The 24,202-nt window shown below is 41.2% G+C and overlaps 1 protein-coding gene across 3 annotated transcripts in view; it reads left to right on the top strand.

Annotated features, from left to right (window-relative positions):
- Nucleotides 1-4,268: 4,268 nt before the first annotated feature.
- Nucleotides 4,269-24,202, top strand: part of FZD3 (frizzled class receptor 3) — a 38,659-nt gene continuing 18,725 nt past the window's right edge. Inside the window, exons 1-2 of one of the 3 annotated variants that reach the window (XM_060250403.1) lie at nt 4,269-4,409; nt 11,896-12,369. In XM_060250403.1, the coding sequence (XP_060106386.1) occupies nt 12,181-12,369 (189 nt within the window). In that variant the 5' untranslated portion in view covers nt 4,269-4,409; nt 11,896-12,180. Of the gene's footprint in view, nt 4,545-6,936; nt 7,009-11,895; nt 12,370-24,202 lie in introns of those variants that run through there. The other 2 variants (XM_060250404.1, XM_060250405.1) reach the window with 2 other exon arrangements.

Raw genomic sequence — 24,202 nt, 5'->3', positions numbered from 1 at the left:
TCAACGACTCGTTATTGAATCTGCCGACTTGACAGAGAGGGCCACACCAAGAGGATGCCTTACGGTGATAACCAGAACAAGCTCACTCCAGGTTCCACTTCATTTTGAATAGAATATTTCCTTGGCCTGTTTCTGATCAGAATCCATTTTGTTTCCAGAACTGGGAGCCCCACTCTCTCTTGCTGTTGGGGTGGTCCTGTATAAGCAGGCAGAGCCTCTTGGCCACATTATGATCACCACAGAACATATTTTGCCAAATGCTGTGAATGCTGAGAACTGCACCCATCATTCCTTTTTCTTTTTAAAAAAATCTGTAAACATGGTTTGTACATCATAAAGCCCACATGAACACTGCTCTTATTGTTTACAATTATTAAGCTACTGAACAGCTTTGGGCTGCAGTCTTTAAACTGTTTGTTCTGTTGTACACTTGCTGACTTGCCACTAAGAAACCAGCTTCTGTGTTTCAATCAACCAAGACAAACTTAAGCACTTCCAGATCTCACTGCTTAATCCTTGCCAACTGAACCAGTTAAGAACATAAGAACATAAGAGAAGCCATGTTGGATCAGGCCAACGGCCCATCAAGTCCAACACTCTGTGTCACACAGTGGCAAAAAATTTTATATACACACATACACTGTGGCTAATAGCCACTGATGGACCTGTGCTCCATATTTTTATTTAAACCCTTCTTGAAGGTGGCTATACTTGTGGCCGCCACCACCTCCTGTGGCAGTGAATTCCACATGTTAATCACCCTTTGGGTGAAGAAGTACTTCCTTTTATCCGTTTTAACCTTTCTGCTCAGCAATTTCATCGAATGCCCACAAGTTCTTGTATTGTGAGAAAGGGAGAAAAGTACTTCTTTCTCTACTTTCTCCATCCCATGCATTATCTTGTAAACCTCTATCATGTCACCCCGCAGTCGACGTTTCTCCAAGCTAAAGAGTCCCAAGCGTTTCAACCTTTCTTCATAGGGAAAGTGCTCCAGCCCTTTAATCATTCTAGTTGCCCTTCTCTGGACTTTCTCCAATGCTATAATATCCTTTTTGAGGTGTGGCGACCAGAACTGCACACAGTACTCCAAATGAGACCGCACCATCGATTTATACAGGGGCATTATCATACTGGCTGATTTGTTTTCAATTCCCTTCCTAATAATTCCCAGCATGGCGTTGGCCTTTTTTATTGCAGACGCACACTGTCTTGACATTTTCAGTGAGTTATCTACCACGACCCCAAGATCTCTCTCTTGGTCAGTCTCTGCCAGTTCGCACCCCATCAACTTGTATTTGTAGCTGGGATTCTTGGCCCCAATGTGCATTACTTTGCACTTGGCCACATTGAACTGCATCTGCCACGTTGACGCCCACTCACCCAGCCTCAACAGATCTCTTTGGAGTTCCTCACAATCCTCTCTGGTTCTCACCACCCTGAACAATTTAGTGTCATCCGCAAACTTGGCCACTTCACTGCTCACTCCCAACTCTAAATCATTTATGAACAAGTTAAAGAGGATGGGACCCAGTACCGAGCCCTGCGGCACCCCACTGCTTACCGTCCTCCACTGCGAAGACTGCCCATTTATACTGACTCTCTGCTTCCTATTACTAAGCCAGTTTTTGATCCACAAGAGGACCTGTCCTTTTACTCCATGACTCTCAAGTTTTCTAAGGAGCCTTTGATGAGGAACTTTATCAAAGTTGGAATGACCAGTTGGAATAACCAGTTGGAATGGACAGTGCATTCCCTTTTCCCGGACTTTAGCTTTTGACTTCTAGAGCTACTACTGCTTCTAGAGACATGTGCTTCTTTGGTTAAGCAAAACAATAAGCAGCCAGAACACTAGTTATGATGACTGTTAAAACCCTGAGGCAAAGTGTAATAGACCTACAGTGCAATGCTGAAAAGAATCATACTCTTCTAAGTCACTGAAGTCTTAGAAGGATGTAATTCCATTTAGGATTGCACTGGTAACCTTGCTGATCTAAGTGGATAAGATCACTCAGTTTGATCAGCAAATGCCGTCAACTTCGCAGGGCAATATGACATCACAGATTTATGATATCAGTGTAAGCTGGCATATGTTCTTTGCGGAGGAACGTTCTGGCTACTTGTTTAACCAGAGGAACATTCTCCATCGTGGGAAACCTATACCACTTCTACATGTGAAAGACGGAAGAAATAACATGTTTTAGGGCTGCTCCAACTCCTATTTAGTACCATTGCTTGACTGTGACAAAAGTTTTAGATCTGAAGTCTGGCCAGCTGCCAACAGATCTGGTGAAAAGGAACTATTTCAATGGGAATTCAAGCCAGCTGTTAATTCGTAGACATAATTTGATAATATTTAGGAAAGATTAGTACACTTTAATACTCATATCATATTAACTAAGGGCATTAGAGTGATTCCCTGGATTGGGCTAATCCAGGTTTAACCTTGCAAAAAATTTAAGGCAGAGACCTCAAACAAAGACCAGGCCTGTTTTATGAGGGAGGGAAGGAACATAAGCTTTAGCAGGAAGAAGTTCAATAAATCATTGTTTGGAAAAGCTTTAAGACATACATAAGCACTTCAACTAATGAGCATAATCCACATGTTGGCAATGACAGATAGTGCTAAATTCCCCATTTATTATTGTTTTTAAGTACTTGATTTTACAGGATTCTAAACACTCATTGGCTGGAGTTCAACCAAGAACACCACCTTAGGTTTGTGCCACCTGTTTCCCAGATCAGGACAGTAAGCCAGGACACACAGAAAGTTGCTCTTGCTAGTAATCACGCAATATGTAGAATTCCTATTCACAGGACATTAATTATGTAATTCCACAATACTTTCTTGTTTGGGTTTTCTATCTGGCAGTAATTCTCCAAAGATTCAAACAGAGCTTGTTACCTGAGATCCATTTAACTGGAAATGCAAATGTATGTAGCAGATACTTTCCACCACTGAGCTATGGCCCATGTGGCCAAACTGTCCATGAGCCAATGAGACAGAATAGGTTAGACATCTGAAAAAAAATCTAAACAGCATGCTATTTTATAATAAATAAATTAGCCATATTTCCTATTGTTGTGCATAAAATACTGTTTTCTTCTTCCTCCAGCAGCAGCTTCTTCTCCCCACCCCAACAATCAGCAAGAGGCCTTGCACAATCCTAAGCAGGTCTACTCAGACTCTTACTCAAGTCTATTTAATGAGGCTACTCCCAGGAAAATATGCTTGCCTTGTTAGTTCAGTGGAAATGACTCCATGCAGTAATGCAACATGGCTACATAAACAGGTGCATGTGGCGGGTAGGCTCCAGCACTGGGCACAACTTCTTTACAGATCAGCAATTGGTATACATCAGGGGAATCTGAAGAAGAAAAACCATGTACCTGTGATGATGTGCCGATACAATAAATCTGATCCCTTGCCCACCCAGCTTCAATCATTTCCCCTCCCAATATCCCAAATAGCAGATAGATAAACCATCAGGCTAGACTAGATGTTACAGTCCAGGCCAAGGGGACATATGGAAGACCTTTGTATAATGGGGTACACCTTGTGAGGAAGAAGAAAACAATCCTGCTTTATGGCTTCTGTACTGAAAAGAAGAACCAGGTACTATATCAATTAATGTATTTAAAAGATATAGATGGAGGGCATGTGTCCACATTCTGAGGCAAAATCAGAAATGAACCAAGAGAAAGTCTGAGATCAGCCTGAAACAAAACCCTTGTTTAAAAAAACAACATAAAATGCTGTCACATGTTTTTGTTTAATTGAAATGACTTTTCAGGCTGATACCTTTTGACATCAAAATTGCCCAAATATATTTGTATTTGTTCAGTATTTGTATTGATAGTCCCACAGTGCTTCAGAAAGTGAGTTTATCGATTGATTTGCTTCTAATCAGTGCCCAGTATAACATTCAGATAGCTAGATATTGAATGATATAGAAAATATAATAGTGCATCCATACCTATGTAATCCTGGATCCGTACACTCTCCTGTTCTCCTTGTTTCTTTATCCACAGGACGTCACCGTGCCGCTTCTGGGGGTGGGGGGAACGACCCTCCCAGCCATCCCCACCGATCTTCTTCTTCCCCCAACGGACAGCGACCTAGGCCGCCTTCTCCTCACCACCTCCCGCAAGTTGATTCCGTTCTCCATGGAAACCGTTGCCTAGATGCAGCAGCCAATCAAAAAAGAGAACTGGCTTTTCTTATTCTACCTAGCAACCAGCCGGGCTGCCTGAGACGAGATTGGCTCTGTTTTTTCCCTGTTCTCCCTTGTTGGGGCTCACGAGGGGGCGGGGCAAAGCGCGAGGGGAAGAAGGCGCGGCGGCCGTTGAGGTTATTAGTTCCCTTCGCAACCTGAGGAGAGCGATTCCGGGCCGGAGCGTCCAGCTCGCAGGTAACAGCGCAAGAAGGCCGGCGCAGCTGGGATAATTTCCCCCATCTTTGGTCAGTAATAGCGAGGGGGGCGGGGAAAGAAGCAGGCAGGGGCATCTCCAATCACCTACGGACCGTCTCAACACGATGGGCTGAGGTGGGTTGCTTCTCTTCCTCCACCGCTTCCATTGAGGGAAGAAAGGAGGGGAAGGTCGTCTCTTGGAGCCTATGGGGGGCCGGGCTCCTTCTTGCTCTCCTTTTAATAAAAAGGGGGGAGGGAAGTTGCAGCCCTCCCCCTCCCCATCGTAAGTGACAGGCGTAGGTGTGGAAATGCTGGTTTCCCCTCCCCCGTTTCTGATTCCTGCCTCCCTAAAGGGGTCTCCATTCCCGCCCCCTGGAGCCTGCGTATCGAAAAAGCGGAAGAAATAAAATAGGAAAGCGCTAAAATTATACCTTTTGGGGGAGGGGGTTCACATCTCCGTCCTTTCTTTCTCCCTCTCCCAGTATTGGGGGGGGGGGGGGACCAGGGTGGGCAGGAGCTGTTGTTATCCCTGAGAGTTACGCTTCTTCCTTTCTTTTCCTCTCCTCTGCTCCTTGCACGTTGAAATCGAGAGCTTTTCTTTCATCTCCAGGGTTGTGTTTGAGTAGGAGAGAGGGAGGGGAGTTTGGGAGTGTTGTTGAGAGAGTCTCTTTTGGTGGGAAAGGGACTAGGTTGAATGAGTTGGGGGGGAGGGGGGAGCCAGCGTGGTGCAGTGGCTAAGAGCCGCGGACTCCAATCTGGATAAGCCCCGCTCGATTCCGCCCTCCTCCACATAAAGCCAGCTGGGCGACCCCAGGTCAGCCACAGCCCCCAGAGCTCTCCCAGCCCCCAAATAATAAGTCTAGCTTGTTTAATTATTGGCTAAGGGAGACTGTTATTTCCTACACACACACCCTAAATTATTTTGAAACTTCCATCTCACTCCATCAAGGACAGGGGAGGCGTGGGGATCCTCTGTTTTTATTTCTTGTGCAGTAAATCACTGAATGTTAAATATACGGGGAGTGTATAGGGGGATATTGTCACCATTGTGCCTAGCTTGCCAGAACTCTTCTGGCTGGGTGGTTCTGGAAAGAGAATGTTGTCCCTTGATTTGATACAGCAAGACAGTTCTTATGTCTCTCCCCCCTCCCCCACGTGCACACACACATACACAAATGTGCCCACTGGATGCAAGAGTTTTCCCAAGTTATATGTTCTCTTCCTTTTTCTCAGGAGGGACAAATCTTAGTAAAGACAGAGATGGAAAATGTTCCTCTGTGTCTTTTTACAGAAACTGGGGTCATAGCAAGGATGTATAAATACTCAAATATAATGAGTGTCTCTGCCTTCTTGCTAGTATTCTGAAAGGAATGGTTAAAAGTGTTATATCGCTAGTCCTTTGGTAAGAACTGAGGGAAACTAGGGTGGGGAAGGGTGTGAAGAAATGTTTTGCTTTTCAGGTGGAGAGGAACTTTTTTTTCCTAAGAGAAACTACCTCTACTGCAGAAAGGAAATTTTAATCAGAATTACTACTTCACTCCCATTTACAAGGCCTTGGGTGAAAGACGCTTAGCTTTTTTATGTTTACAAAAGATTATGCTCCCTCCTTGCCTACACTGTTCTTTTCAAAATTTGCAAGGAGTTGAAGAATATACTAAAAATGTTTAGCTGCAATGAGTGCTTTATAGCACCTTGTACTTTTTTCAGGGGATTTATAGCACCTTTTACTTTTTTTCCAGGGGATTCAGGCTGGGGAAGGGGGCATTAGAAACTGTCATGGATGGTGCAAGCTAAAAATTCAAAGGAATAAGGTTTGTCCCTCCTGCTTGAAAGCCATTGGAATGAAGTCATGAAATTGTTCATTTTTCTTTCGCACCGTGACTAAATAATTAATTACCACAGATAGCACTTCACCATTCTGCCACCAAAATACTGCAATACTTAAGAACTGCCTTCAGTAAGCACATCTTCCTGTAAGGCATATCCATTCTCTTCAGAAATTCTAGTGATTTAATTGTTTTCTCTCATTGTTAACTGTGAAGCTCTTGGGCTTAAATTGTTTGCACGTAAGGTTCCTTCTTAAGGTATGTTCTGCAGTTTATTTAAGTGGTTGTCTTGAATTTGAACAGCATGTGTGAGTATATGGACAGTTAGCCTTTTTGTCATCCTAAATTCATAGTGTGAACTAAGTCTTGAAAGACTGAGATGGGTTAATTTGAGCAAAGATGTTGGTACACTAACATTTTGTGGGAATAAAACTGTATATCTGTGCTTGATATTTTGATGTTTAAAAATTGGAAGAGCTCAAATGAGAAAAAAACTGAAATGGCACCTTAGGAAATGTAAGTATTTTATAGCACAGCCATGAATTACCAAAGTTTCTTGATTATTAATGAAGACAGTTCTGTGGTCAAATTCAACACAGGTCTGGGTTTGGCCATTGTGTGATGCAGAGTGTTGAACTAGATAGGCTATTGGTCTAATCCAACCATGGCTTCTCATGTTCTGTGTTCTTATTAGGCTATACTGAAGCTTCCTCTCCTGTTCTTCCTCTTCTTGGCCTTCTGCCTTTCATTTGGAATTTAAAAGTGGTAAATTGGTCAGAGTATCAATAATGAGATTTGTCTCTTCTTTCCTTCTGTTATTTGAATTCAGCCTTGGATCCTGAGAATTCTTAGCAATTTTTTACATACATGCAAAATACTTGTGGCCATAAAAACTTCCACCTTTGGATTGGAAGAAATCCAAAATTCCTATTCCCATAGGCGCTCAGTCGTTTCATGTATAAACCCAAGAAATTTCAGATTTATCACATGGCTACATAGGCTTAATGTGATGCTACTTTCCTAAGCCTACTGCATTTCATATGCTGAGGAGGGGGTTCTCCATGTGATCAGGTACAGTACTGTGTACAATGTCTTTGAAAGTGGACCCTAGAAGAGAGTTTAGAAGAGACTTCTAGAGGAGAGTTGTTTCTTTAATTCTGTAATTACTGTAATTCTCTGTGGAATCATTATTCTTGCTCTGAATCACTAGTGCTTTAAATAATTGATGATTAATTATTTGACCTGTTAATTGACAAAGTTCCAGGGGGAGGTTCCCCCTTTGGACTAGCCAAATGCCAATGATATTGTGAATGTCTGTTACTATAGTGTTGCTAAATAGGCACCTGAAAAGTGATTAGAGACTTAACAAAAGGTGCTTAATCAGCCTTCATGTATGGAAAACTTTTTCTGTCCTTTGGAATGTCACAACCAGTCTTACAGTTTTTGTTTAGACAGTGGCCCGGAGGATAAGGAAGGCTGCCAACCAATCAGGGAGAGGGAGAGCCAGTTTGGTGTAGTGGTTAAGTGTGCGGACTCTTATCTGGGAGAACCGGGTTTGATTCCCCACTCCTCCACTTGCACCTGCTAGCATGGCCTTGGGTCAGCCATAGCTCTGGCAGAGCTTGTCCTTGAAAGGACAGCTGCTGTGAGAGCTCTCTCCAGCTCCACCCACCTCACAGGGTGTCTGTTGTGAGGGAGGAAGGTAAAGGAGATTGTGAGCCGCTCTGAGACTCTTTGGAGTAGAGGGCGGGATATAAATCCAATAACATCATCTTCTTCTTCTTCAGGAGAAAAACTGACCTGGATGGGATTTGGCTTCTGCAGTTGACAAATTTTTTTATATCAAAGCCAAACATATGTTCTAGTTGCCAGACTTTTAAAAATAAAGCTGTTATTCATTGACATTCTTTGTACCCCTTTTTCTCCCTAACTGGGGGCCCCAAGTAATATTACATAATTCTGTTCTCCATTATCTCTGTACAGCAACCTTGTGAGATAGGTTAGATTAAAAGTGTGATTGGCCCAAGGTCATCCAGCAAGCCATCCCACAAACACCAGCTTTACACACTTTAAATTTGCACACCAAAAGAAAATTAGGCTTTAGTTTGCTCAACATTCCAGTTTCTACTGTGTATGAATGCAGTTGTGCCTCTTGATGACCAAGGACACTACAGAATTTCAATGACTTCTGTCCAGGGTACATTGGGAAAGTGCATATATGTTCTTCCAAAGTAAGACTGCAACCCTCGGTAGTCAGAGATGGAAACTTTATTTCATTTATTAGATCTGGAAGCTTTATTTATTCATTCGTACGCTGTCTTTCTTCCCAGTGGGAACCCAAAGTTGCTTACATTATTCTCCTCTCCTCCATCTTATCCTCATACTACCTTTTGAGGTGGTTTAGGCTGAAAGTATGTGATTCGCCCAAAGTGAGTTTCATTGTTAGAGTGGAGATTACAACTAGTCTTACGGATCCTAGTCCAGCACTCTAACCACTACACCACACTAGTGAGAGTTGGCCTGAGGGAGGGAAGAGTCAGCAATTGTGCTGTTTGGAAGTTTCATGAAGTATTGGCAATTTAGAAATCTACTAGTTGTGATCTTCTCAGAGCCCATCTGGGAAAGGGTGGGCTATAAATTGAAAATAATAAATAATAAATATGTGTACTTTTAGGCTTGAAAAAAGATTTTACAAAGATCTCTCTTTTGTTACAAAATGGCAAACCCTGTCAAGAGATGTACCCTAGAACTCTAACTGTGCAAAGTGTAGTGAGCATTCAATTATTAAATAAAGAGCATTGTCCCATACCAGAACATCCTGGTTGATCCTTCCCCTTTTTTTGTCACGGTTTTTCTGTGCTATTCTGGTCACATATGGTCATATATTTCCTTTATAGAAAGATCTCAGCTGCTCTTTATTTGTGTTCATAATTACTCAGTGACAATACTCTGTCCATCTGAACAAAATGGTGACTGAAAGGCATTTGAGGGAGATATGCTATAACTCTGAAGTTGTATAGACTTAAAATTGATAGTGTATGACAAGAGTTCAGCAATATTCAGCCCTGAGCCACTTGTGGGAAGGGCGGGATATAAATTCTAAATAAATAAATATTAGTTATACTTGGGTTTTCAAGATTCTATGTGCTGTCTTTCCACTTTAAAAGGTCTTCAAAACCACATTCAACTGAGTTACAATAAACAAAAAGTAATATGAGAACAGCAACAATCAGATGAAAAACTGATATAATACAATAAAACAGCAGCAAGACTAGTCCATAGTGAAAGGTCTAGAAAATCAAATTGATCTACTTATATGACCCTTACAGCACAGTCCTAATCAGGCCTACTCTGAATTTTACTGAGGTCTATTCAGTGGGGCTTATTCACAGGGAGGTGCTATTAGGACTGCACTGTTAGAGAATCTAGGCTATAGTTAAAAGCTTCTGGTCCTTGTAGTTATAGAGGAATCTGAAGATGTGGCAGCCAATATAATAAAGTGCAGACTTATGCTGACCTCCTCATGGGGTTTTCAAGGCAAAAGATGAACAGAGGTGGTTTGCCATTGGCTTCTGCTGCATAGCAACCCAGGTCTTACATGGTGGTGAGAAATCAGATGTTTATAATCTTTCTGAGGGGGACAGAAGAATTGTATGTAATTTATATCTGTATTGTATATAAGGTATCTTGCACAGATAGGAGCAGTTGCCAGTCCCATTTATCACTGATAGATAGTAGCAGAAGAGCTTGATTTGCATGGTTCTTATTGCATAAGTGTTTTCATTCCTATGTGCTCCCTACATAGTTCCACCTCTGCTGACACCAGAAGTGCCCCATATGATCACTGCTTTGGAAGAAGAGAATTGTAGAAGATGCCTGCTCAGCTGCATTTTGGCATCAGTAGAGTTTATGAAAACAATGTGGTGGAAATGGTTGGATATATGCAATTTAAATATGCCAATTAACTATAGCTTTCATGTTAATTGTTTTCCTTATGTGTCCCATAAACAGGCAAAGTTCTCAGTCTCTGGTCTATACCATGCTTATTGAATGTAATTTTAATTTCTGAGAAGGCTAACTTAACAAATGGACTAGATAGAATCTAGCCAAGTGTTTCTGCATGCAGAAGGAGTTCTACCCACAGAAATGTTCAGCTGATTACAAGTGAATTAACTGCAAATCCTTGTTTTTCTCTGAACTTTAAAGTGTGATACAGTATTCAGGTTTTTTGTCACCCAAAGCTTGTAATAATACTTGTGAAAATGTGACTGAAAGTCACTGCTGGCTTGCTTATGCATCTAGTCTCTAGATGTTATGGTATAAACTGCATGTTTTAATTGATTTAGCAGGAGATGTTAATCACCAGAAGTTTTAATGATGAAAATTTGTCCCTGCCCTATTTAATCACTAGAACCCAGGCTAAAGGGCACCCTTACCATACAGACTACGCAAATGTATCTTCTCCTTGCGTCAGATTTGTTTTCCATGGTGTAATTATTATGGCTGTTCTTCAAGAAGGAAAGTTACTTAAATTTCATGGTAAAAAATGCAGGTGAAGAAAGTGAACACCAGACTTGTTAAGATTTTAGGGGAAACTAAAGAATTTACTGATCAGTGAAAATCATTTGGTGTGTGTAGTAACCTTTTAAAAATAGACTTTTATGTTTAATTACAGTCTACATTTTAAGATAACTTGAAGCTGTTTTGAAAGTAGGGCCTGAATCAAGCAGTTGGATGTTTAATGGCTGGATTTCCCAAGTAATTTTTTTTTAAAACACAAAATGTTTCCCAGGTAATTTTTAAAGTGAACACATAAAACTGCCTTATACTGAATCAGACCACTAGTCTGGCAAAGTCAGTATTGTCTACTCAGACTGGCAGCAGCTCTCCAGGGTCTCATGCAGAGGTCTTTTCACATCAGCTTCCACCTGATCCTTAAACTTGAGATGCTGGGGATTGAATCTTGGACTTTCTGCATGCCAATCAGATGCTCTACCACTGAGCCACAGCCCCTCCCTAAGTGCTAGCCCTGTCCTTGATGGTCCAGGCTAGCCCAATCTCATCAGATCTGGGAAGCTAAGCAGGGTTGGCCCTGGTTTATACTGGGATGGCAGACTGCCAAGGAAGTCTAGGGTTGCTATGCAGAGGCAGGCAATGGCAAACCACCTCTGAATGTTTCTTGCCTTGAAAACCTACAGGGTCACCATAACTTGACTGTGACTTGACCACCAGTTCTGCTTGATGAGCAGACCATTGTGTTCAGTGTTCCTTTTAGCTGAGTTACTGTGAGCTAGCTCAGTTTTTTATCCGCCAGCTCACACATTTTTGTTTTAGCTCAGGAAAAATGGCCCCCAGAGCAAACTAATTTATGCTGTAGCTTACAGCTGTAACACCAGTAGCTCACAAAGTAGAATTTTTGCTCACAAGAGTCCACAGCATTGGCTCCTGTTCTATTTACTTCTGTTATATCCTTTTTATATTTTAAGCAGCAAGAGGATGGCTAAATGGAAATAAGTAAGGTTTGGTTGGCAAAATATGAATGAAGGGAGTCCAGGACTACGGGTTTGCAGGGCGGAGTCCATTAGATCCAGTTCTGAGTCCTATTTAACTGTTAAGTGTATTGTTAAACTGTAATATTAATATGTGTTATTTATTTATAGGTTGCTTTTTGAATGAAAGAAGAGAACCTGTTGATATGGGATCTGTGGTTTGGGAATGTGGTTAAGTGGTTGGTTAGATGGCTTGATGCAACTGTCTCAATATGAAGCAAAGGCCACGATGAAGTACCTTGTTAGTGCCTCAGGAATAACAACCTTCTATTGGACTATGCTGAATGGTATGAATGCAAAGTGTTGCTTGGTCTCTGAAGAACCTTAAAGAGAGAAGCGGAAATGCTAACCATGACTGCTGAATAAGCTGGAGATTCACAGGATCACCGTGAGAGGATGGCTGCAAACTGGATGTTCCATTTTCTTTGGCCTCTGGCTATTCTGGTAAGATGCACAGGTGGCCACAGCCTGTTCTCATGTGAACCTATCATCCTAAGGATGTGCCAGGACCTTCCTTACAATACCACATTTATGCCTAATCTTCTGAACCATTATGATCAGCAAACAGCAGCTCTAGCAATGGAGGTAAGGTTTAATCTCAAATTCATAAATGGCTTTAATCACTGAGTGACTTGCTTTTATTAGGGAATTTCTTTGACTGCTTGGTCTAATATTTTTGCTGCATATTGTAGTAATAACATGTATGTATTTATTTGGTTTATACCCTGCCCTCCCTACTGAAGCAGGGTCAGGGCGTGACAATTAATAACAAAAAACATTTAAAACTAATATCGCTAAAAACATATAGGTGCTATATTACAAGTATAAATATTAATAAGATGGTGAGATGTGGCAGATCTTCTTCATATTCTCTTCAGCATCATAGTGTAACATCCACATTTTCCAGATGGACATAAGGAACAGGTCTGTGTGTCAGGTGGTTAGCTATTCCTTCAGTGCAGCAATTTCTGATCACATAAATCAAAAGCTAGGTGGAAGAGCTCAGGCTTACAGGCCCTGCAGAATTGAAGAAGATCTCACAGGGCCCTAATATCCTCTGGGAATTCATTCCACCAGCATGGAGCTGCCACTGAGAAGGCCTTGTCCTGTAGGACAGATTGGGTACCTTTGTGGTTTTAATGGCACAAATGTGTTAATAGTTTCTTGCAACCAGAGTGGTATAATGGTTAGGGCATCACACTAGGATATAGGAGACCCCAGTTTGAATCCCCATTCTTCCATGGAAGGTTGCTGGGTGACTTTGGGCCTGTTGCACACTCTCAGCCTAACCTATCTCTCATAGTTGTGAAGAGAATGATGTAAGCTGTGGATACAGGTGGGGTATAAATGAAGTAAGTAAATATACAAAGCCTCTCAAAAGGGCAGGATATAACTCAAATAAAATGAAAGAACTTCTGTGAACAAAAAAACAATGGTCACACATTGTGAGACTTGTGTGATCATAAGCATATAGGCTTTCTAGCTTATCTAACATAAAATACATGAAAGTATTTTTCATGGTGTGGCAAATATTTTAATGCAGTGTGGTTTTGTTTTAATTTTTCATATGCTGTTTTTGAAATGTTGGAGGACAATATAGGCAGAAGTGTGTGTCAGACCAATTATGTTATTTTATGTGATAAACCTATATTGTCCCCCAACATTTCAAAAACAGTATACAAAAAATTAAAACCAAATCACAGTGCACTAAAATAAAAAAGCAAGCAATATAAAATGAGTCTAAACCAACAAAATAGCAAGCTGAGCAGGAAAACATTTTAGTGTCTCAGCTTCTGAAGTCACAAAAAAGAAGGGTCTTTAACTGACAAGGGAGCCATATGTACCCAACATTGAAGAAAACTGCAGAATTTCAGGGTAACAAATGAAAAGTCCTTTTGTTTCATGGGGACCAGTCTAGCTTCTGCATAAGATGTACTTTGAGGAGAGCATCCTTAGTAGATCTTAAATGTCTGAGAGGTTTTTATGGGAGATATGACTGAACCGGCCCGATTCTGCCTTCAGACCTAGTCCCACCAAATCTCTTTTGAATTGCCAACTCCTGAAGGGAGCTTATCATCTTCCCGCCACTAGGGCACGCTGCCACCACCTGCTCAATTTAGGCGTTCCTGACTGAGAGGAACAGGACTCCAAATCTCCCTTGCCAGTTCTGAGGCCTGGCCTCAGGGTCCTCTGCCAACCCAGCACCTGGTTATGACAGACCAAAGTCCTTCTTTGGGAGACCCCTGGAGGATTGGCACCCTTGCCAACTGTATGCCTTCCTCCTTCCCTGGACTCCCCTCTTGCAGTAGCGTGGTCTAAGGCAGTTGGGGAAACTCTGTGATACAGAGGGACTGCCTTTTAAAAAGACAAAACATTTATTTAAAATTTACAACTATATATGGGCATTTTAAAATAGTGAACAGAAGAAATAAATCAAAGTTGGGAAAAACGCTCCTTCTTCCCCTAATATAATACTTGCCCTGGCCATACCATCCAGAACAGACTCACCAACCCAACTGACTGAAATCAAAGCCCAACTCAAACTGAAGGCTTCCTGCCAAAAATCACTAATATAAAACCCAGTTCCCGCCCAGGAACTGGTTTTCCCTCCTGCAGCCTTCTGGGAGACCAGCCTAAAAGACTTCCTGCCTCTCTAGGAGGCCGCCTCAGAATTGCTGCTTCCAGACTGGAGGGGAGGTGGGAGGAGGAAGAGACTATGCTGAAGCCTGACTCCAGTTTGATGGCTTCTTCCTGCCAACTCCCAGACAAACATAGCCTAAAATGGCATTTCTCCACAGGAGACATTCCCTGAGCTCATCAGGCCTCAGGTTTTTAATGGCTTAACAGACTAAAACCAGCATGTTAAATCAAGCCCCAAAGCCAGTTCAGCCATTGCAGATTGGACAAAAACAGGCTGATTGTCATCTTCCTTTTGAGTGTAGTAGCTAATCCTGAGCCCTTCATCACATGCAAATTGTGTGTCTTCTTTTTTCTACTTAGAAGAAAGGCAATGCACTCTTGATTAGTTAAAACCATGTGTAAGAACAGTGAGATAGCATTGTCCACACTGCATTATGTCTGCCAAGTGATTGCCACTTGCAGCAGGAAGCCTGTGAATTTCTGGTAGGAATTCAGTTTAGCCTCCAGGGACCCAGTTCTGGTCCAGCAACCCCATATATTCACATCAGAAGGTGGAGGAATGTGACAAAAAAGGGCCAGTTGAAGTCAGGATGCAGAGGTACAGTGCAAAATCTAATCAGCTTGATTAGAACTAGTAGATAGGCATAGAAATGTAAAAATAAGAAAATTAGCATCCATAATGCAGTAAGAGTCCTATGTCCCTGTTCAGTGGGGGTGTGGAGGTCCTTTGTCATGAACTTGTTAATGAATTCAGGTTCATAGCTATACATTTTCTGGAAATTTTGAAGCCATAGGACAAAAAACTTTTTCCTATTGTTTTTTTCAGGAAAAAATTGGGGTGTTTTTTTTTGGGGGGGGGGGAGAAATTGAAGTACGGTATATGCAATACTTACTATCCTGCCAAACCTAAACTAAGTTTATTGCTTTAACAGCATAAAATGCATCATTTATAACTTACAGCATATAAAATTGCAATATTTGACATATTTATGGAATTTAACTGTTATAGGTACCTTAGCTTTGGACAAGCAAAATTGCAAATATAGCCAGTACTTGAGAGAAAACTGCAAACTGATTCATCCTATGCCATCTTAGCACATCTATCTTAATTTTTGCTGTTGGTTAGAGAGAACTAAGTTCTCCATTAAACTTTCAATTTTCCTCTAAGACTTTGGTGCAGTTTTTGTCATACCTCTTTCTGATCTTTTTTTCTTCCTCCTCCTGCAAGGTAGGGCAATGCGCTACTTTTTACCCAGTCTGTGGGTAAATATTTCTCAATCGTTTGAGGGAGAGGTGAAAAGGTCAGTCACATCAAGTCAAAAAGACAACAGAAGGTATACAGCTATATTAGCTCTACTAATGCATATTGGATTTAAGAGCTGACTTTAAAAGCATTTCACTCATTCTAAAGGAGAAAATATTTCATAGTTTTTTCAGTAGTCCTCAAAATTTCCAATTTTTCTGTTGGAATTTTTAAAAAAAAAATCCTAAGGGGGAAACAAAACAAAAAAACCCACATGTTTTTTTCCTGCCCAGGCCTTCACATCTTCATTCAGGTTTTGGAATCTCGCGTTGTAATTTCCCTTTGAAACTTCTTTGTCATTCTTAGGTCAACAGTGGAATGTCCTCCTGACCTAGATGATTAAATGGTCTCCCACTGGTTTCTAAGTACTGTGATTTTAAACATCAAATTTATGTCCATTTATTCTGTTTGATGTAGAGCATGGAAGCGTTGGAACAGGTGCAATTCTAATATAGAACTTGGCTGTAGGATTGTTTGGTCATATTTAGGATGGTAACTAGAGGCATGTAGATATGCTTGATCAGTACATTTCCAGTATAAGGTGGTGTTTATGCATCTGTCATGTATGTCTACAGTAGTGTCTAGTTTTATAGATTGACTCATAGGCTGATGGTGGGTGAAAGTTGCTTAAAGTCTGGTGAAATTTCTGAAGAGCTTCTTTCCCATTTGACCAGATGACAATCTTAAGCATAAGAAAGATGGTAATGTCTCAAGCTCTTGTAAGGCAGAAAGACAGCTAATAATTGTTTTAAATATGTTTTTAAAATGGATAGGAGTTAAGGAAGTAGTGCTCTGAGGCAGCCATGGAAATGCTGACATGTAACAGCGCCATGCAGGTGCCTAGATCTGTAGGTGGCTGAAAATGGCAGGGAGTGGTGGCATGGTTACCATAGTGTTCCTAATGGCTTATAATCTGTCTTTGTGGGTGGTGTGGGGGTTGGTATGTAGAGACATCCATAGCAGTCAAGATAGCGTTTTCAGGAAGATTGTCAGTGTTGTATTTTTCTCAGTCATTTTTCTCAAATGTTATACACCTAACTGGGGTGTCGATGACATAAGAGTCTGAGAATGGAGTCCAGGTACCCCATAGTTACAATGATTATGCCTGAGATAATAGGGCTTTTTAGGTTGCTATGCTTGAGTATTTTGGACTGAAGACAGGAATGGCCTGGTTGATGTCTCTGTAGTATGTCTCTGTAGATTTGTTCTTGTATATGTGTAGGCAGTTCCTTTTAGAATCCTGTTTAGATCTTTTTGGTTTTCCTGAGTCCAGTCTGAGGATAGTAGTATTAGTGAATAATTACCCTAACCCAGATGGCCCAGGCTAACCTAATCTCATCAGATTTTTGATGGTCCTCTTGCTTTGTACTTGGATAGGACCACCAGGGAGTTCTAGAGTTATTACAGAGATGGACAATGACAAACTATCTCTGTTCCATCTCTTGCCTTGGCAATCCATCAGAGTCACCATAAGTTGCCTACAACTTGCCTATTCATGGAAACTTGCTGGGTGACCTTGAGTCAGTCACACAGTCTAATTTACCTCAGCGGGGAGGGCGGGGTATAAATAAAAATAATTATTATTATTACCTCACAGGGATATTATGATGTTAAAATAGAGGAGACAAATTATACAAGTTGCTTGGGGTAGTGTATAAATGAAATAAAGTAATAGGAACTTACATATTTTGCTTCTGTTGGTTGGCTATAAAAATTCCTACTGTACTTTTAGAAGAACATATACTTAAAAGCCAGATAAGGGCATCTTGCAGCTATCATAGCTGTAGAACTTGGCACAACATGATAGTATCTCGTCATGCAGAATACAGCAAGGGTTTTAGAATTCCAGCCAGCATAGTGTAATGTGATTGCACACTCTCAGGGTGGGCTGAACCTGCATGTTATCCTTCTGGCAGCAAGCTTTATTCCCACTGGCATTTGACATAATTCTATCCTGTTGCATAGGTGGGGGCTGCTTCTGTAAGCGTTAGGACTGTATCTGCTAGCTCTTTTGCTATAAATTCCACTCATGTGCATTGATGCAGATACTTCTTATGTGACTAGGACTACAGTTGATGCTGTTTTGAAGACTTTTCCCTGCTCTTTGTCTTAAAAATTGTTTCTGTATTTATTGCCGGCCACAAAAGAACCTTTTGTCTTGAACCTCTTTGCATAACTTTTAGTATATGATAAAATTTGGACAGCTCAGCTCGACCAATGTATGCTAAAGTAACCAGGAGCTGTCCAGCATAGGTCAGTATTATGTAGATATGTACTAGCTTTGAAATAAAAATGTTTAAATAGAAATGTTCATGAATTTCTTAGTGTGAGTATACAGTTTGTCTTCTGAGATAATCTGTTGAAGGTATTGGTCATTAATTTACTTGACCCTGTTTCCTGTGTGATTGTAGTGCAAATTAGCTATCAGCAGGGCTTTTTTTTAGCAGGAACTCACAGGAACTTAGTTCTGGCTGGCTTGGCACCAGGGAGTGTGGCCTAATATGCAAATGAGCTTCTGCTGGGCCTTTTCTACAAAAAAGCCCTATGCTAAACAATGGTGATGTCAAGAGATGTGGCCTAATATGCAAATGAGTTCTTGCTGGGCTTTTTCTACAAAAAAGGCCCTGGCTATTAGAAATTAGCTATCATAGACAAAACTTTCCTAACCAAAGAATATTGGACCTAAATGATATAAGCTTATCACTCTAACTACCTTAAGTTGTTGACAAGCTTAAAATTATTGAGAGGAGAGTTCTGATAGGGAATCTGGGATGTAGTTCATAAAAGGAAAGGCTGAAAGAGCTTTAAAATTTTTAAATTATTTTTAATTAAATCTTAAATCTTTTTAAACCACTGTATATTCAGTGATTGCACATAATTAGTTGAAGTATTCCTTCTTTTCATCCAAATATTCTCGACAGCTTTTTCCTTCTTGTGCTACATTTTGCAACAAATATGAAAAGAGACTACTTGAGCTATAACCAAAATACCAATTGAGAAATGCGGTAAACAAGTTCAGACTTGAAGGGAAGCAGAAAGTAGGATCATCTTATCAGTGGTCTCTTGAGAATGCCACACGCAACTATGGGAAGTAAATACCGTGTGGTAAAACTCAGCCGAAAACCATCTGCCAAGGCAATGCTTCTAATATATAAATAATGTATGTTTTTATTTAAAATATGCGTTGGATCCTAAATTTCATGCACAGAAGCGCATCATCCACCCCTTTAAAAGAAGCTCAATTTCCCCCCTGAAATGGTGCCTTTAGAGGCCACAAGATTTCCAGGAGCTAAGGGGGAAGGGAGAGAGGCTGGCCCTTTGCACACTGTGAGGCACAGCTGTTTGCGTCTGTATGCTGGGCAGATCACTGCGCTAGAAAAGATGAAATATATATGTATACTCGCTTTAAATAGCCTGGTTGATCCTTTCATAATTTTTTTTTGTTAAGAAAACTTTTGATTTTCCAGTGCTGCATCTGAAATTACAGAAATGTGTGTAGTTGGTATCCTGAAGTATTTCTGCCAACTTTAAACAGATGGTGTGCCCAGCAACCTTTTTTTTAAAAAAAAAATGCACTTTCTATTTTAACAAGGAAATTGATTAAGCCTATGAATCATTACAAAATGAGTAAGTAAAAAGAGGAAATCATCCCAGATCAGAAATAATCTGGGAAAAATTGTAGGGTGATAAAATGCTTGTTGTTGGCATAAATTTAACTAATGTGCCAGTCTTCATTTGCTAATGGCTTTAATAAGAACAAATAGTCATCTATTGGAGTCAACATCTGTAATTTTACAGATGGGCAACACTAGATACAGTCCTAAGTAGGGTTACACCTTTCTTAGTACATGGAGGTCAGTAGGTTTAGAAGGGTTAACGCTGCTTAGGATTATACTGTAACAGCCTATAAAAGAAAGTTGCTTACCTTGATATCATAAGTGCAGTTAATTAGCATAAGTGCTGGCAGTTAGAAGTTTTCTGTTATGTTCCATAGGAAGGAGATTTCGAAAGGCTCGTTTAACTGTTTCAGTGACGGAAACTCAGCTAACACTTACTGGTGGCAAATAGGTAGATCTGTTTTTATCTGGCCACTAGCAGCCCTACCAGATTTTAGATAAAATGTCCAAAAAGTATAAGGATAAAAGAGAATGCTTTCAAGTTAGTGTGTAAAAAAGAGAAAAGTAAAAATATGAACATATGAAGCTGCCTTATACTGAATCAGACCCTTGGTCCATCAAAGTCAGTATTGTTTACTCAGACTGGCAGCGGATCTCCAGGGTCTCAAGCTGAGGTTTTTCACACCTATTTGCCTGGACCCTTTTTTGGAGATGCCAGGGATTGAACCTGGGACCTTCTGCTTCCCAAGCAGATGCTCTACCACTGAGCCACCATCCCTCCCTAAAATAGTTTATGTACAGTATATTGTTATGTTCAGGGGTATCAAGCATATGGCTCGCAGACCGACAGGGCTCAGATCTGGCCCATGACCAATTTTCTTCTCCTGCTTCCTTTTCCAGTGTTGCAGCTGCACCACAGTTTGCTTTTTCCCCAGTGCCTTCAGTGACTCTTTGCTTCCCATTTCCTGCCTTTTGCCTCCTCCCCCACCCCATACACACAACTCCCTCAGTGACTTCTTTCTGCTTGGTGCAGGAGAGATACAAAGACAAGTCAGTCTTTCTCTCTCTCTCTCTCTCTCTCTCTCTCTCACACACACACACACACACACACACACTCACTCTCTGCTTCCTTTTCCAGGGCTGCTCTTCCTCTTTGAGGGAGGGGGAGGAAAGAGAGCTTCTGCTTCCTTCTCCAGGGCTGTTCTTCCTCTTTTAGGGAAGGAGAGGAAAGAGAGAGAAAACACTCAGAGAAAGTTTATGCTTCCTTTTCTAGGGCTGCTTCTTCTCTTGAAGGCAGGGAGAGAGAGGGGGAAAAAACAAAGTTGGAGTTCCCTGGCAGCTTTAAGACCAGCAAGCTTTTGGGTGCAAGCACACTTCTTCAGAAGAAGAGTGGATGGATTTCCAATGAGGAAATTATTTTGGCTTATTCTGAAAAGTTTTTAAAAAATGGATATTTCTAATCCTATCTGGATTTTATTTTTTTTTCAAAAAGACCCTGATGATTAGGTATTAGAACACTTGAATTGGTCCTTATATCTTGGAGAGCAGAGTGATGTCAGATGCCAAATGATGATGGCACACATTGGTAATGAGACAGGAAAACTTGGTTACAATTCAGTCCTGGAGGATGCATTGTCTTGAACTTCATTATCAATTATAATTCAACAGTCTCTCTTTCTAATCTCCCTTTGAAATTTGTTTGTAAGAACACTGCTACTCTTAGGTCGCTAACTGAATGTTCTGATTTCTATTGTCGGACATATGCCCATTTATTCTTTGCATCTTCCTGGACTGAATCCTTCTGGATAGAACTGAGACCTAGGTTTCCTATCTCGTTACCAATAGCTGCCCCCACACCTACTACCCCTCTGCATATCACACCTACTTCAATCGAGCCTACTGTTTGCATTCACCCACTATTACCATTCGGCATCTGATATCACCTTTATGAAGTTTATATGTCTGTTACTTCATGTTACATTTTATGGCATGCATGACTTAGCCCAACAAAGTGGCATTTATGGCAGATCATAATCTCATAACAAATGAGTTCAACACCTCTGCCTTAGTTCATGTGTAACTACAGAAACCCTTCCTACTAAATAGCAGCGACTTTATTGTTCAGTTCCAGTTTGGGAGGTCATTTTGCATTCTCTTATATACTTGCAGATACTGCCTGGAAAATAGTATCTCCTGAGAGAACAAAACCTGGCCTTTCCTGATGAACACAAAATCAAAGTTGACAGTTCAGGTCTTCATTAAACATTGCTCTTTTACTAATAGTGGACTTATTCAAGGTTTTAAGAATCCATAAGACTTTGTAGTCATTCCAGCAGATGTTTAACCTTTTGTCCTGTCAGAAGCAGCTTCCGTATTGAAAATACACTTAAATGAATTTAAAGGAAGCAAAAATGGGGAAGGAGTTGCTCCAGGGACAGAAAGGGAGGGCAAAAGAGCTTTGGAGGCTTGAGGGTGGTAGGCAAGATAGTATATAGAAGTGTCAGGTCTAATCCTCAGGAAGGCTCCTATAACTTTTGAAAAAGTTGCATAGAAGGGCAATTTCCACCTGGAGTACTATTGCAGAGCATATATTGTATTTAAATGTAATAAACTCTTGTTTGTTCATGACAAGAATGAGCCTGCTTTTCTCTTCCAACCTGTGCTCAAAGCTTCCTGGTTTAAAGAAATCTCAGTTTGTTATGACATTTCTCACAATACAAAAACTGGTAGGTGCTCAGTGGAATTAATGAGCAGTAAGCTTAGAAGATATTAAAGAGAGTACTTCTTCACCCAAAGAGTAATTAACATGTAGAATTCACAACCGCAGGAAGTGGTGACAGCTTCAAGCGGGGATTGGATAAATATGGAGCAGAGGTCTGGTCCATCAATGGCTATTACTCACAACGTATAGATGGAACACTATGTCTGGGGCACATGATTGAAGAAGAAGAAGATATTGGATTTATATCCCGCCCTCCACTCCGAAGAGTCTCAGAGCGGCTCACAATCTCCTTTACCTTCCTCCCCCACAACAGACACCCTGTGAGGTGGGTGGGGCTGAGAGGGCTCTCACAGCAGCTGCCCTTTCAAGGACAACCTCTGCCAGAGCTACGGCTGACCCAAGGCCATGCTAGCAGGTGCAAGTGGAGGAGTGGGGAATCAAACCTGGTTCTCCCAGATAAGAGTCCGCTCACTTAACCACTACACCAAACTGGCTCTCTGGATTGGATTGGTATTCTTGCTGCTTGGGGAGCCATAGTGGGAAGGCTTCTGGAGTTCTGACCCCACTGGTGGACCTCCTAATGGCACCTAAGTTTTGTGCACTGTGTGACATGGAATGTTGGTCTGGGTGGACTGTTGGCCTGATCCAGCATGGCTTCTCTTATTTCTTATGGCATTCAAATCTAGACACTTCAATAAAGTTTCTACAAACTAAGATTCTAAACCATTGCTCTATCCTGGCCTGTGAGGCACTCCAAAGAGATCTGTCGAGGTTGGGTGAGTGGGTGTCAACATGGCAAATGAGGTTCAATGTGACCAAGTGCAAAGAATACACATTGGGGTCAACAATCCTAACTGTAAATACAAGTTGATGGGGTGTGAACTGATGGAGACTGACCAAGAGAGAGATCTTGGAGTCATGGTAGATAACTTAGTGAAAATGTTGAGACAGTGTGCGACTGCAATAAAAAAGGTCAGCACCATGCTGGGAATTATTAGGAAGGGAATTGAAAACAAATCAGCCAGTATCATAATGCCCCTGTATAAATCAATGCTACAGTCTCATTTGGAATACAGTGTACAATCCTGGTTGCCACACCTCAAAAAAGATAGCATTGGAAAAAGTGCAGAAAAGGGCAACTAGAATATTAAAGGGTTGGAACACTTTACCTATGAAGAAAGGTTAAAACACTTGGGGCTATTTAGCTTGGAGAAACATCGACTGAGGGGGTGATATAGAGGTTTACAAAATTATGCATGGGACAGAGAAGGTAGAGAAAGAAGTACTTTTCTCCCTTTCTCACAATACAAGAACTCGTTCACATTCAATGAAATTGCTGAGCAATTGGGTTAGAATGGATAAAAAGAAGTACTTTTTCACCCAAAGGGTGATTAACATGTGGAATTCACTGCCACAGGAGGTGGTGGTGGCGGCTGCTGCTGCAAGCATAGACAGCTTCAAGAGGGGACTGGATAAACATATTGTTGAAGCTCTCTGTTTGGGGCAATGATGCTCTGTATTCTTAGTGTTTGGGGGGCACGGTGGTGTCCTGGCCCCACTGAAGATATTGGATTTATATCCCGCCCTCCACTCCGAAGATTCTCAGAGCAGCTCACAATCTCCTTTACCTTCCTCCCCCACAACAAACACCCTGAGGTGGGTGGGGCTGGAGAGGCTACTCTTATGTTCTTATTCTTATGTTATATTCAAAAAGCAATCCTTCATGTTGGGGAGGGATGGTGGCTCAGTGGTAGAGCATCTGCTTGGTAAGCAGAAGGTCCCAGGTTCAATCCCTGGCATCTCCAAAAAAGGGTCCAGGCAAATAGGTGTGAAAAATGTCAGCTTGAGACCCTGGAGAGCTGCTGCCAGTCTGAGAAGACAATACTGACTTTGATGGACCAAGGGTCTGATTCAGTATAAGGCAGCTTCATATGTTCAAGCAAGTCACAAGTTATTAAAATGCCACAATTCAGAAATTATAAAAAGGTAAAGGTAGTCCCTGAGTCGTTATCTACCCATAGCAATGTGTGGTTTATTTTGAAATTCATTCATGACATCTGAATGCAGCTGCTACAGATGGCTCTGATACAAATCTGGGTGGGAGGTGGCTTGCAGGTTTCCAGAGGTAATGTTTAA

Source organism: Heteronotia binoei, chromosome 1, assembly GCF_032191835.1.
Source record: "Heteronotia binoei isolate CCM8104 ecotype False Entrance Well chromosome 1, APGP_CSIRO_Hbin_v1, whole genome shotgun sequence".
Lineage (NCBI taxonomy): Eukaryota > Metazoa > Chordata > Lepidosauria > Squamata > Gekkonidae > Heteronotia > Heteronotia binoei.
This window is presented reverse-complemented; position numbering and strand designations above follow the sequence as displayed.